Consider the following 14,785-nt stretch of genomic DNA (forward strand, 5'->3'; position numbering starts at 1 on the left):
GAACTGGTAGATGATCCAGGAAGATGGAGAGACTACGTAGGAAGGAGATGGTTATTAACTTAGCCTGTCAACTTTTCGATTGAACAAGATACAAATATATCACACTTGTGCATAGCATCTCTCGATTTTTGGGTCCTCTGTTGTGTTAAGGTCCTTCTTTCAGCTTTGAATAACTACAAGATGTTTCCTATTATAGATGTTAAATTAATCTTTGGGTGGTTAGAAGGTTGGAGCATTGCTACTGTGATTCGAGTGTAAACATTGGCACCTCTGTCGTCTTTGTTCCTTTCCACTGCTTTCCTCCTCTTTGGTGTTTTGGTTTCATAGAATCATAGAATGCTTTGGATTGGAAGGGACCTTTGCAGGTCATCTAGTCCAACCCCCTTGCAAGAGCAGGGACATCTTCAACTAGATCAGGTTGCTCAGAGCCCCATCCAACCTGACCTTGAATGTTTCCAGGGATGGGGCCTCCACTACCTCTCTGGGCAACCTGTGCCAGTGCCTCACCACCCTCATTGTAAAACATTTCTTCCTTAAATCCAGTCTAAATCTGCCCTCCCTTAGTTTAGAACCATTGCTCCTCGTCCTGTCACAACAGGCCTCGCTAAAAAGTCTGTCCCCGTCTTGCCTATAGGCCCCCTTTAAGTACTGGAAGGCTGCTATAAGGTCTCCCCACAGCCTTCTCTTCTCCAGGTTGAACAACCCCAACTCTCTCAGCCTGTCCTCATAGGAGAGGTGCTCCAGCCTTCGGATCATTTTCATGGCCCTCCTCTGGACCCGCTCCAACAGGTCCATGTCTTTCCTGTGCTGAGGGCTCCAGAGCTGGACGCAGTACTCCAGGTGAGGTCTCACCAGAGCAGAGTAGAGGGGCAGAATCACCTCCCTCGACCTGCTGGCCATGCTGCTTTTGATGCAGCCCAGGATACGGTTGGCCTTCTGGGCTGTAAGCGCATGTTGTTGTCTCATGTCCAGCTTTTTGTCCATCAGTACCCCCAAGTCCTTCTCCGCAGGGCTTCTCTGGATCACATCATCCCCCAGCCTGTATTGAAACTGAGGATTGCCCCAACCCAGGTGCAGGACCCTGCACTTGGCCTTGTTGAACCTCATGAGGTTCTCACAGGCCCACTTCTCCAGCTTGTCGTGGTCCCTCTGGATGACATCCAGTCCTTCTGGCATGTCAACTGCGCTACTCAGCTTGGTGTCATCTGCAAACTTGCTGAGGGTGCACTCAATCTTGCTGTCAATGTCATTGAAAATATTGAACAGGATGGATCTGATTCAGTACTCTTTTGATGGATCTGATTCAGTACTCCAATGTTTCGATGAATTTATTTCAGCATAAATCTGTGAGGCATAATCAGAGTGGCGATTTATAAAGCTTGGTAGAAGTAGGTTAAAAATGGAAAATTTAGATAAAGGAGTTAGAGGATGTTAAGAGAAAGGAAAAACTGGGTGTATGTTGCCATTTAATGAATGAGGCCTAATACAAGGCTATTTAGTGGTCTCATAATAACATCTTAACAAGCCTAACAATTTTTAGAATACAGCGACCTTTATATTTCAGGCACCAAATTAACATTTCACAGCTGTAATTCTTCTGAGGCACTTTAAATAGTCATTGCAATGCATGTTCTAAAGGGCTGAATTTTTTCAAGCTGAAGATGAGTCTGATTGCACATTGGGAATCCAGGCAGTAGAGCTTGCTAAATTTTCCTGTATCAACACACTTGTCTCAATGAGAAAACGTTATGCTCGCTAAGAAAAACGGATGCTAAATCCTGGTTATTAGTGATTCCCACACTTGGGTAGTTATTTACTGTTATAGTATGACATGGTTCTCGGAGTTAGCAGTTGTTTAAACCTGGGCTTCTGAAAATGCATTTCTAGTGGAATGACGTTCTGCAGTATTGATCTCTCGGTTTTGTTTTTCTAGCACTGATTGGCCACTCAGTTCTCCCAGTCCAATGGACGTCCCATCATTTAAGATCAGAACAGAGCCATTTTCTACAAAGGAGCACATTGAAGTTATTGCCACTTCATCAGAGAGGGTAGGATCCGTGGGAATACCCTGTGGTCAGTCCGATTCATCTGGAAGCCAGTTTTCTCCTCTGGAATTTTCTGCCACGGACAACAGGGACTTACACCAGTCAGAAGATCCACTACTGAACCTTCAGGACAGTGTCCTTACAGGCTGTGATGTAGAAGACAGTACTATCAACAATAACGAGCTGGGTCACTCCTTGGAAATTTGTTCTTCAGCTGTTCCTGTTGTACACCTGAGGGAAGGGACCTCCTCTTCTATTGTGTTTGAGGATTCTGGTTGTGGGAATGCTTCTAGTAAGGAAGATAAAATTGATGTCTCACGTGATGAAAGTCTTTCTGAGGTTAAGGCAAAAAGTACAAAGGAATCCAATAACAAGAAATCTGCTTCAGGAAGTCCCCTCTCTGTTTCTCCACCAAGGCCAACAAGTTTAAGCCTGGACCTTTCTAAAAATATTACAGAGAAAGTCAAGCCCACCTCTCCAAAGGTGTATCTTTACATCCAGATGCAGCTCTGCCGGAAAGAGAACCTTAAAGACTGGATGAACAGGAGATGCATGATAGAGGAGAGGGAAAGGACAGATTGTCTGCAGATATTTCTGCAGATAGCTGAAGCAGTTGACTTTCTGCATAGCAAAGGATTAATGCACAGGGATCTCAAGGTTTGTATTCATAGGTTACTGTAGGAAACGGGTCGGGGTGGTTTTTATTTATTGGCATGATCATCACTGAATGCCTGAACTTTCAAATTCTGGTTGTAACTGGTTATCTCACTGGCTGTGCCCTATAGGCAAACGTTTGCTGGTTTAGTACTGTGAGATTATCTTTGGAGCTATCATAACTTGAATTATCTGTGCCTACAATATCACACAAAAGTCTCTGGTGCTGTGAAATTCCTGAAACACATGGACTGGCTCAAATGGCATCACAGGGTAGCTGTCCCTCCATTGCATTACAAAGTTGAGCATCAGCAATTCCAAATTTGACTGTTCCTAATACAGCAGTGCCAGGCTGTTAAGCTCAGTGTCAAGTTTTGCTTTAAACTGACAGATCATGAGTGTGTGGATACAGGTAAATTTTTTTGTATGTGGGAGTAATATGGCATTGGAGACAAATCCTGCTAAAATAGTTGACTCTTATCAGTGACCTCAGCAGGGGTGTTACAAAAGCTGAGTTAACGTCTGCACAATAATCTGGAGGTGCAGTGCTCCAGGAAATAAACATTAATCATTCATTATTGCAATTAAAGTCTTTCTTACAGTAAGACTTCTTGTACCTGGCACAGATCAGCTGCATTTGTTTTATGGCATTTTTAATTCAGGTTCTTTATACGGGGTTGTTCATTGCTGAGCTGTGTGGCAAAGAAAGCTATTTTGGATCCTGTTCTACCATTTCAAGTGAAGCAGATAATTGGCAGTGTTAGGTTTACAGTTGGACTCGATGATTTTAAAGGTCTTTTCCAACCTAAATGTTGGATAAATACCTAATTGTTGGAAAATACCTAAATGTTGGAAAAATACCTAATTCTGGTATTCTCCTTCTTTCTGTAGCAATACTGCCTGAGAGTAGCAGTGTTACTTCTGATTAGAGAAAGTAAAAATTAAGTATTGCTGCTCTAGGATTAAAATGTAAACTGTCCTGGAGTTGAGTTCAGAGTCAGTGCTGACTATCATAATGCAGCATGATCTACTTAATGTCTGATAACATCCAGCCAGTTAAGACTGGGAAAGGTGTTTTTTACCTCTGTCATTTAATGTAACTGAAGTCAGGAGTAACCCTTTGTACCTCTTCTTTCATTTTGCTTCTGATCCTACATTAGTGCCTAATCTTGCTGGAACTTTTAGCATTGGAAGTGTCGGTATGTGTTATGAAATACCAGAATTTAATTAAAGAGCCCAGCTGAAGTTAGTGTTGTTATTGTAAGCTCTGAGAAATGGATTGCTGTTGCCAAATGGTGGAGAGGTGGTTCCTGTTTCTCTTTGTTTATTTGAGGAGGCATTAATACCTACCTCAGTGGAGTAAATACTGAAATGATTATAACCATTGTTGTAGCTTCTCAGACAGTAATCATTTGGTATCAGTAGAAACAAAAGAAAAAAATGCCATCTCAGATGTGGCAGTAAAAGGGGATTCAAATTCAGTAATACTGAAAGGATATGTCAAAGTTAGAAAAACTCAGGAACCCATCCAAGTATTTTCTTTCCCCATCAGCATTAAGCAATTACCTTGAACCAGTTATCTGAAAAATCTTTAGTGCTTGAGAAACTGACCAGAAAAGTAATTAAATCCCTATACTAATACATTATGAGACTTGTTAATTAATAACCTTTCTTAACAATACTGTCAGTTGTAACTCTCTGCAGTCTTTACTGAGATCACTGTTCAGTAAAGCTTACATAGATCTTCATGTAAAGCTGTATTAGTCTTAATCGGCGGTTGTGTAGTGTTTTGTTGGAATACCTTGAAAGTTCAATGTTGGCAGCAATCTGAACGAGAGATTTTATTTTGTTTACCTCGTATAAACTACTTGGAAAGGTTCTCCCTGAACGAACAACTTCCTGCTTCAGAAAACTTCCCATGCATGTACAGAGGTTATTCTTGGATCCTGGAAGCTTATTTGTCTGTTGTGTTAATTTGGTCAAAACAAACAGCCAGTATATTTAACTATTTTCTATAGTTTTCAGAAGCTCCTTGGAACAGATCTCACCTAATTTTGTAATTTGTCCAAGAGATTGGTCATGCAACCCTAAGTTCATCCCAGCACTAATAAGCAAATAACCTGCAGAGCTGTTTTGTCTTTGCTAGAGGCAGAGCTAGCTGGTAGCAGAGGCCAGTTCTTGCTCCCATTGGCACCAACAAAAACTCATTGACCTACAAAAAATAAATTTGTATGCATGCATATTAAAAGATTCAAGAAGATCTTTTAAATATTTAAATTAACAGTGCACATTGAGATGCATTAATTAGGCTCCTACTAATCAGAGATACCGTAATGACAAGATGGCAGGAATTTAGGTAGGCAAGTGAATAGGTCACAGTTCAAATTCTTTTGAAGAAAATGAAGTACAGTAACAGAAGTCTGTCAAGTGAATTTATTGTTATTCCCAGGATAAGCCATCGATTATGCTTGACAGCTCAAAAGAAATTATGAGTTTCATAGAACTGCAAGAACAGTCTTAGATACATTTTGCAGCACTAATTGAATTAAACAGTAGTCTTCCGGATGTGTGAGTAGCTTATTCATATCTGTGGAAAAAAATGGGAATTCTTATTCTGATTGAAGAATCTGGAGAGAAATTTCTTTGTGCAGGTGGCGAGGTAACTAAACTAGAGGGTCGTTGTATTCTTCCGATTTAAATCAAAAGTGTGTGCATCTGCCTTAGACTTCCTCTTTCCGAATGTGGTCTTGAGGGCATATTTTTGCTGGCAGTTTGTGATAGCAGAGAGTCCATTCTCCTTAATTTGTAGAAACTATATGCCAGCCCATTCAGAGACAATCTGTTTTCAGCCAGAGAAGTACAAGAAATAACACTTTCTGTTAAAAATTTTGCTCCGTGAAGCAAGACAGATCTTGTTGACTGCTTGTGTGTTGGTTGGAGGAGGAGGGCAACGGAGATCAAGGCAATGGGATACAAATCCCTGATGGACGCGTTTGTGCCTCAAGCATTAAAATTGTGATATAAAGATTTTTGACAATGTGGGTGTGCAGTCAGAGGGTGGGTGCCGTATAAATGCTTCAGAGAGAGCCTGGAGACGCTATGGGTTTACAGGGGTAGTAGCTTGCATGCACTAAATGAGCTGTGACTCCGAAGGGCATGACATTCATTACAGGAAAATATAGCAGGAGATAAGACCTGGCTCAGAAGGCAGTTTTAGAGGCAGGATGTGGGCACTGTGAAACTAACAAGTTATATCTAACTATTTCTGTAGTGCTTATCTCGGAGCTGTCCGTTGCCTAAAAAAAACCAAGAAGCCTTTTATCTGTCTTGTTTCTGTTGTGCACAGAGTGGGTTTGTCTTTAACTGAGGAAGTCGGATGGACTTTGAAATAGGTCAGCTTTGTAGTCCTTTAATCTTGTGGAAAAATATTGCTCTGTATTTGTCTGTCTCCTCCTGTTCCAAGGTTTATGTCAACAAAGCATGGACCATGTTCTCCCAGCCTTGAAGGAGCTCTGACAGGAGCTTGCCCAGCACCACCTGCCTCTTTACCATGCCTCGGCCCTTTCCCCATACACAATCCTGCTGCTTCTTGCCCCTTGCAGGATCAGTCTGTTCTTCCCCCAAAACTGCGTGTCTGTCTGTATTTGTAACTGAGGTGGAGCAGTCATGTTTCAAAGAAATAATATTTTATTTGGCATGTGCTATTCTATCAGCCACAATGCAAGTCTCTAGAGAAACCATCTGAGATGTACCATTAGCAAGGGGGCATCTCAGTTCCAGTTTCCTTTATCAGTAGGTTAAGCCATGGATAGTGATACCTGGCAAACAGGCTAAAGGAGAGTTAAGCCAGATCATCACTGTTGCTGCTCCTGTGAATTGCAAAGTTTTTAAGCTTCTATCAAAAACAAATTTTTAATTCTGTTATGTAAACAGGTATTCCCACAGTTAGACTGCACAGTAGCAACTGAAAAGCAGAGTTCATTTCCAGGCTTCCCATGTGTCTGTAATTTAACACTAAGATGACGTGCTAGGTACTGGTTAATAACATGGCAAACTAGTTCAGCACTCAGAATAAAAAAGACTAAGAGTCAGAACTCCAGCATCCGGTGTGAATTTGCCATGTGATGGAGAGTTGGATAACTTATCTGTGCTGTTCTCCACAGCTGTTGACTTTTGTGCATGTTACTCAGCAGACCTATGTAGTGTTAGTAAACCTCTACTGGAAGACAAGAAATGAGCAGTCTGAGTTTCAGGAAGGGAGACTATTTAATGCAGGAGTAATTCCTTTTTCCTGAATAGCTAAGATTCTTAGCTGGTTCTGCTAACCTGATGTTTAATGAGCATTTCTAGCCTTGACAGCATGGCTTATCTGAATTAGAGCAAAGTGTTGTATCTTCTGAAACACAGACACTTGTTTATTACTTATATATTTTTTTTCTTTTCACCTGTTTGTTTTCTTAGCCTTCCAATATATTTTTCACAATGGATGACGTAGTAAAGGTTGGGGATTTTGGACTGGTAACTGCTATGGACCAAGATGAGGAGGAGGAATCAGTACTTACCCCAATGCCAGCTTATGCCAGGCACACAGGACAAGTAGGGACCAAACTCTACATGAGCCCAGAACAGGTTTGTGCTCTCTGCTCCAAAGCTATATCTGGCAGTGCCTGGAAGACACCTGAATTCCCAGGAGCTCAAAGATGAGGCACTCTTTCTAGTAAATTGTTGCAATCCAGTTACTTAAATTCTTTCTCATCAAAGTAGAGTTTTAAGCTAAATTGAATTCCAAAATGAATATTTTAATATATAAATATTTATTATAGCAAAAAAGTGGCTAATGATTTGTACTTAGATGCATTCATTTATCTTGTTTTTAACGTAGTAGAAAGATAACTGTATAATATTCAAGTTAATTGAGCAAGGACACACTTGTGCAGGAGGTTTAAGTAAGTTGAAACATTTTACATTACAATTGGGTCTGCAAAGAGGAGCTGATGATCAGGACCTTGCTCACCCATGCTCATTTGATGAAGTTTGCCAATGTGCCTGTCCTGTAGTTTTCAGCTCTGCACAGGGATAATCAATTCCATATGTTGACTTGAAAGGGGGTTGTTTAAATTGTACATAATTACATAGTGTGAGTAGCTTGATTGACCTAACCCTAGTTTTGAATTTTCAGATCTGTGGGAACACCTATTCGCACAAAGTGGATATTTTTTCTTTGGGACTGATTCTCTTTGAGCTGCTTTACCCTTTCAGCACACAGATGGAGAGGGTCAGGGTATGTATGGTATTGGACTATCCTCAGTTTGATCATTTGTTTAAAATAGCTATTCGCTTGGTGAAACACTTGCAAGAGGTGGTTCTTAGTTTTGAAAAAGCCTTTCAATTAGGAGCACAACTTCTTTATCAGCCTTGTACAGACCCCCTGAAACATTGAAAATAAATGGCAGTCTTCCTAATGTGTGCAGTTGAATTGAGGCCTTAATTTCTTTACAAAGCTCCTCTGTTGTCAAGCCAAGTAAGGGAAACTATTGAACTAGGATATCCAAGAACTCAAGCAACAAATATAGCTTGTGACTTTAAGCCTACCAGCTTGTTTTTCATTCAAGATTTGGAACCATGCTGTGCATTTTTATCATTTCTTCCTTCGTTTGCATCTGCAGTGCTTTTTCAGCCAAAGCACTTAGTGAAAAATTGCTGTTCCTTTTCCTATAGTAAGTCTTACTGTGAACCTCACTCAGCTTCAAGCACAATCTTCCTGGTAATGGATGACTTTCATTGCATCACCTGTAAATTTGGGACATTTGATGGTGTATAATAACTCTTCCTTGTCGATAAAATGCATTTGAGATCCATCTTGCTCAGGAGCAAGTTCATAGAGATCAGGGGCTACAGCCAGAGAGGTTTTTCCTCTTGTATATGGTGACCAGTGACCTATGCAGGAAAGAAAGAGTCATTATAACCTGTATTTATCATTTATATGTGCTTGGGGTGTTTAAATTCTCATGTGAAGATGGATTGTTTTTAGCAGAGATGTAAGAAGCAGCTTGAACCACACCATGAATGAAGTCTGACCAAATGCTTCACTTATGCTGGTGTTGCATTCTCTTGCTTAAAATGCTCTGGCTTTTCATGGTAGAAAAGAGCGTAGTCTAGAGGAGGAATGACAGTGCTTAATTTGGGCCCTTTGCACTGGAACCAGTTTCAATTTCCCTAAATAAAATCCGTTTTACTGAGACATATACCCAATAAAGAGCTATCCTGGATTCTCAAGATCTCCTGCCACAGTGACTACAAGCTTTGCTCTTCCAGTTTCTGTCCTGAGTATGAAAGCAAAGCAAGTAATCGGAGTGAATCCTAAATTGCATTGAACTCTGATGCTTTATTTCATAAGAGGGTAAAAGAGTGCCCTAACTTCCCATGATTTTCAGTCATTCCACTCCTTGATAAAATCGAAAAGAAACCCCCAGCCCTTTATTGTCAAGTTCTGGAGTTTAGCTACTTTAGTAGTTGTTTCCAAGTTGTTATGCTGAAGTTTTCATTGGCATCAGCCAAGCATTAGCACTACTTGCTGAAGCAAAACATGCTCCGCCTGACCAGGTAGCCCAGCAAATTCTAAGACTGTGACAGAAGGCTGGAAAAATCCCCAGAGGTGGAGCGTGAGACCTGCCTCTGTCTCAAGCTGTTAGCAGTTAGTCTACGGCAGTGCAATTTATGTCCAAATTAGATGTTTGAAAACAGATCACTAAATGCAGACTGAACTGGTAGAGAAGGAGAACAATTTTTGGAAGCATTTTCTTGTCATAAAACTCAGTTCTCTTGAACAGGAGTTTGACTATTGCCCATCACTATTAACTGGTAAGTTTATACTTTCAGTGGGGTAATAGTGAATTGAATTTTGTTTTAACTTTAGAATTCTTATATTTTGTGCTCAAACTTTTACAAAAGGACATCCTTCCTAAAAGAAATTAAGTGCTAAATATTGCCCTTCTGCGCTAAAACATGCTAAAGTGGTCATGGGTTGCTGGCAATTACAGAACTTAAATTCATAAAGTAGCCTGCTGCAAATAATTGTGTTGCCTGAACATGGGAAAATTACTGTCACTAGATGGAGCCAATGTGCTTGTTGTGGAAGAAAGAAGGACGAGACCAGCTACCTTGTAAGGACACAGAAATATGCAACATGAGCTGCTTTCGAAACTGCTGATAAATCTGCCCGTTAGTCCATAAACGTTAAAGACTAGTGCTTACGTTGTTAAGACAGAGCCAGTCATTTCATGTGTCTTAATAGTGGTGTAGGTGATCTTGGGGATTATGGGTGGTGCACAGATTTGTTGACTTTGTTGAGCCAAAGTGGAAAAGTACAAGTTTGTGTATCTGGCTGATTTAAACCTGCAGAGATCAGAATTCTTGTAACATGATTCCTGTTGCAGGCTGTATACCTAGGGAAGCAGCAACTTGACCATTTAAGTATGTTGTGATTTTTAACCACTAAAACAAGACTTTAAACAAAGTTGTTTTTTTTTCCATCAGGCTGATTTGTTTGCACAGTTTGCATATTTTTGAAGAATCATAGAGTAATACTATTGAGGAATGGTATTTTGGAAAAATTACTTTTTTTTCTTAATATTTTTGCAGACCTTAAGTGATGTTAGAAATTTGAAGTTTCCACCATTGTTCACTCAGAAATATGCACAAGAGGTAAGTATATCTGATGCTATTTATAGTAGCTTTGTCTTTAATCATTGTAGCTTTTTTCTTTGCTTTCAAATTGCTTTGCAAGTAAAAATGGAAAAAAAAAAAAGCTTTCATGTTAAGACACATTTCTCTATCCATGTACTTTTACTACATTTCAAAGCTGTAACATTACAGTAACATGGACACTGATATTTTTGTCACACAGTTTACCTCCAGTAACTACATGATATTACCTGGGTTCCCTTTGTCACCTGATATCATTCATTTCACATGCATCATGACATGATTTCTTGCATCAAATCCATATGCACAAAGAGAAAGTGCAGAGTTCTAGACAGGTAAAGGGGAGACTATAGGTAGCACCATGGCTGTATGGGATCTCGCTCTAGGAACTGGATCTCTGAAGTGGGAGGCCATATGAACAAATTGTGCTGTGTTCTTATTAGTCAGATCTTTGAAGTGATACGGTTGCAGATAAAGAGGAGGTGGTGTACAAAACCTCTCCAATAAAAAGCTGAGACGCTTTCAGGTTTTCATGGTAGCTTCAGACTAGCAGCTAAATGAAACTAGGCTTTCTTGCTTTGGAGCTGCAGGCTGCACAGGGGAATGTAATGCTGTGCTCAGCTGGAGCAGGACACTAATTCTGATTAAATTTGAGCAAATATTCAAACTACCTGTATATTTAAAGGAAAACCTCTAATTCACTGTGAAAAATTACTGTGTGGCTTAAAACATGGTGGCTTAAACATGAAGCTAAAAATTATTCATAAATTATATTTCATATGTTTTTAAATTCTTTTGATTGCAAATAATATAAAGGTTTTATAACGCTATTGAATCTTGGGTCAGATTTGATTTGCCAAATTGATTGTAGCCCTTGACAGTAAAGACAGTTTAACAGATGCACAGTGATACATTTTCAAATGTTTAATGCACTTCTAACTACTGTGCCAAAGCACTAATACCCAAATTAATCAGAAAGCAATTGGGGACATTTTCCGCTTGTTCATACAGCCATAATTGAAGTCAGAACATTAAATAAGAAAGCATTTATGACTTGGTTCATGTAGCATGTCATGTTTTCTTTTAGTACACCATGGTGAAGGACATGCTCTCTCCAAGTCCCACTGAAAGACCAGAGGCTGCAGCAATCATAGAAAATCCTGTATTTGAAGACTTGGAACTCCCACCAAAACCAGTGCTTAGGCAGAGGTCACGGACAATGAGTTTATCAGGAAATAAGCATTCAAGACAACCAAGCAAATAATTATCCTCAGGATCACTTCTTCCACTCGGCAAGTTTTACAGGGATTGTTCAGCAGAAGGATCCTATGATGCAGAATGTCTATCGTGGAAATAGTTTACTTAAAGTTTTTTTGCCACGTTTAATGTGTAAGATGTATTGGACAGGTTTTTGCTTACTTTGACAGCCAACAAAAGCCAGTAACCACACTTCACATTCCATTTTTCTTACCTTAACTCTCCTAGGCGGATGGGTCCAGCTACTGTGCTTACCAATGTTGTGCTCCATTATCGTTTTTTGGGGGTTTATTGGGTTTTTTTGAAGCTTGTAAATGTCAGCTTGCTGGGTAAGTGAGAGATCTGTAACATGTAAATAGAATTAAAATACTGTATTTTTATAGAGCAAATTACAGTCTCTAAGCCTAGTGAGTATCTATCTGGATCACTTGCTCTTTGGTGAAATGAAGATGATTTTGAAATGAACTATGACTCCATTTTTGTCCCTGGTGGGTAAACTGGGAATCTGCACTATTTTTAAAGCAAAAAAGTACCACAGTTGTACATACTGTCACTCTCCATAGCCAGTCATTAGAGGAAATCATTTCATACTTCTGCACTATAGTAGATCTTAGGGAATGCATTTTATACAGATAAACCTGTAGAGAAAGAAAAGGAGCTTTTTGCTATTAAAAAAGGGGGTTTTATAGGCAGTGGTTGGAAGAGCCATAGTAAAAATTATGTACGAAAATGTTGTGATTCTGAAAATTTAAACCTAATGAAGTCATACGTGTCGTATGTAATCTTGTAGATTTGTACTTTTTAAAAAATCAACTGGTAGCATTTGTGTAATCTGCTAATTTAACTGCCTAATGCCATGCTTTTATTTCTCATTGTAAATATGTTATTTTTTATTTATAAAATACAGAATCAATCCATTTGGGTTGGTGGTGTACAGAATGCACTTGCTATAATTGAGTGCATTAATTATTGTGACTTCTTTCAAGTCTAAATGATTTAATAAACTTTTTTATTTATTAAAAAAAAATAGTTGTTTCTGTTCAAAACCTGAATCAGTGCATGCTGCAGATGGCAGCCTTGCGCAGTTGGAACAGGAGGATGAGCGCTGCGTTTCTGTAACTTGTTTTGCTTTCCTGTCTCATATTTGCCACGGTGCACGTGATGATGCAAACACGAATATGCTGCTTGGAAGTGAGATACTATCTGAAGAAAGAAGAACTGAGCTCTCCTAAACTGCATGGATTATGGAAGCAATCTCTCCACTGTTAATAGAGAGGGAAGAAGAAGGGATAATTCCTACGCTATTACAACTGTTTTTGTATAAATGCATTTTCCTGTTTTACAGGCTTAATTTTTTGAAGTTGTAGGCTCTGAAATTAGTTCCTTAAGAAGATGCTGGATTCAAATCCTTCTGGAGATCACTGTACTGTGGTGTGACACTGTGACTAGCAATTAAACCAGCTGACACTCTGCAGCCTTAGGATAAGGCAAAAGTGGATTGCAAAGATTGTCATCTTGTGCTCTTGGATAACTCTCCTAGATACTGGCTTGTCCAGTTGAAGCCAGAATGCTGCAGTGAATATTTGGTCAAAACCAGAACTTTACGGAGTTTAGCTGGGTTAAAACAGAGGACAGTTAAGTGTGTCCTCTTCCCTTGGATTTCCCTGTTAGCATCAGCTATAAAGGCACAGTTAGATGGCCACATTTGAAGCCTCTCTAGCTTCCCTGCCAGTTCAGTGATTACTGATGGAGCACAGGAAATTAAGAATAAGATGTTTTTAACTTGCTGTATATCTGCTGGGTGTAAGTAGCTGCCTATTCCAAGGGCCCTGCAGCATTTCAGTACCAAAAGCAAAATACAGCTTCATGCTATGTGTGTCTGTGTGCTCTGGGATGTTACACGTATCCTCGAAGGCATGTACAAATCCTACCCTCTGTGGTGCATGCCCAGCCACAAAAGCACCCGGCCCTGCTCAGCTCTTAACTGCCTGTATCGGTGAGTCTTTGCTTTTCTTGGCACTGGATGCTGGAGTGTGTTGTCCCTGTTTTTGCTCCTTTTTGCTCCAGGGTTTGACTAAGAAAGTCTTCCCTAACCAGAGAGGTTTTCCTCTGAACTTGAGTCTTGCCTGCAAGCCCTCATTTCCCTGCCCCTCCCAGCTCCACTTGCTCTGCCCCACCAGTGGGGGAAGAGGATGCTTCCCTGTGCTATGAAACCCACCTGGGCTTCAACACCCCTATCAGCTCCAGGATCATTTTACCAGCTCTTCAAAACCAGGCTACTGCGAGGAGTGCGCCTCCCATGTTGTTTTCCTTCTTTAAGTCAGGTTTAATTATATGACACTTTCCTGTTCCATCCCTGTCCTTCTGCCAGATGGTGTTCTTCAGTCAGCTCGGACTGAATGGTCAACCATGACTGAAAGACAGAAGGCCTTTGGTCTAATGTGCGTTTGCTCTACGCTCATTAAGGGAAAGCAATGAAGTCAGGCTTTTCTCAGTTCTGTACAGATGACAGCAGCAGCTTTCCATCTTGTTTGTGAGATCCCAGTCTTTACTTGATGGCCCTGGTGGCAGAACATCTGATGGCTCATAGACAAGTTTATTTGCCTTCTTTCAGTTTATGGACATCTAGAAACCAGCTAACTGAGGTCTTCCTGTGGCCATGGAAATCCGTGTGTACCTTCCTGCCACCTTTTTTTGCAAAGGGACGCCTTTGCACAGAGGATAGCACAGCTGCCAGCTTACAGCCCTGCAAAAGGGAGCTCTGGTCTCGGGCTCTGCTGCACTGTGCAGCACTGCGGTCCTGGCCTGTTCTTGCAGAGGATGTTGCCTATCCCTCAGCTCCCTCCCCACCATAGCTCTTGGGGCTGAAACACAGTTCCTTGTCCTGTTTTATCAAAATGAACTGGGTCTCAGGAGCAAGAATCCTGCCCCCTCCACCTTTGTGCCCACTGGACTTAGATGCTTCCCCCAGAATAAGGGCAGGATTGTGTCGTTATTCTCCTTACCGCTTCCATGTTGTTATTGGAGTCGTTGGAGCTGGGAGATCTAACCCACTCCATGAAGAGTCATTTGATGGGAGTACCAGTGTTGCAACCCCAGGTCAGGGCTGTTTCTTCTACCAGGCC

The 14,785-nt window shown here is 40.6% G+C and overlaps 1 protein-coding gene across 1 annotated transcript in view; it reads left to right on the top strand.

Annotated features, from left to right (window-relative positions):
* The window catches only part of EIF2AK3 (eukaryotic translation initiation factor 2 alpha kinase 3), a 45,790-nt gene extending 33,150 nt beyond the window's left edge, over positions 1-12,640 (top strand). The window contains exons 13-17 of the mRNA XM_072862271.1: positions 1,934-2,702; positions 7,161-7,328; positions 7,879-7,980; positions 10,341-10,403; positions 11,491-12,640. Coding sequence (XP_072718372.1) covers positions 1,934-2,702; positions 7,161-7,328; positions 7,879-7,980; positions 10,341-10,403; positions 11,491-11,667 — 1,279 coding nt within the window. The 3' untranslated portion in view covers positions 11,668-12,640. The remainder of the gene's footprint in view (positions 1-1,933; positions 2,703-7,160; positions 7,329-7,878; positions 7,981-10,340; positions 10,404-11,490) is intronic.
* Positions 12,641-14,785: the final 2,145 nt, after the last annotated feature.

This window comes from Ciconia boyciana, chromosome 5, assembly GCF_034638445.1.
Source record: "Ciconia boyciana chromosome 5, ASM3463844v1, whole genome shotgun sequence".
Taxonomy (NCBI): Eukaryota; Metazoa; Chordata; class Aves; order Ciconiiformes; family Ciconiidae; genus Ciconia; species Ciconia boyciana.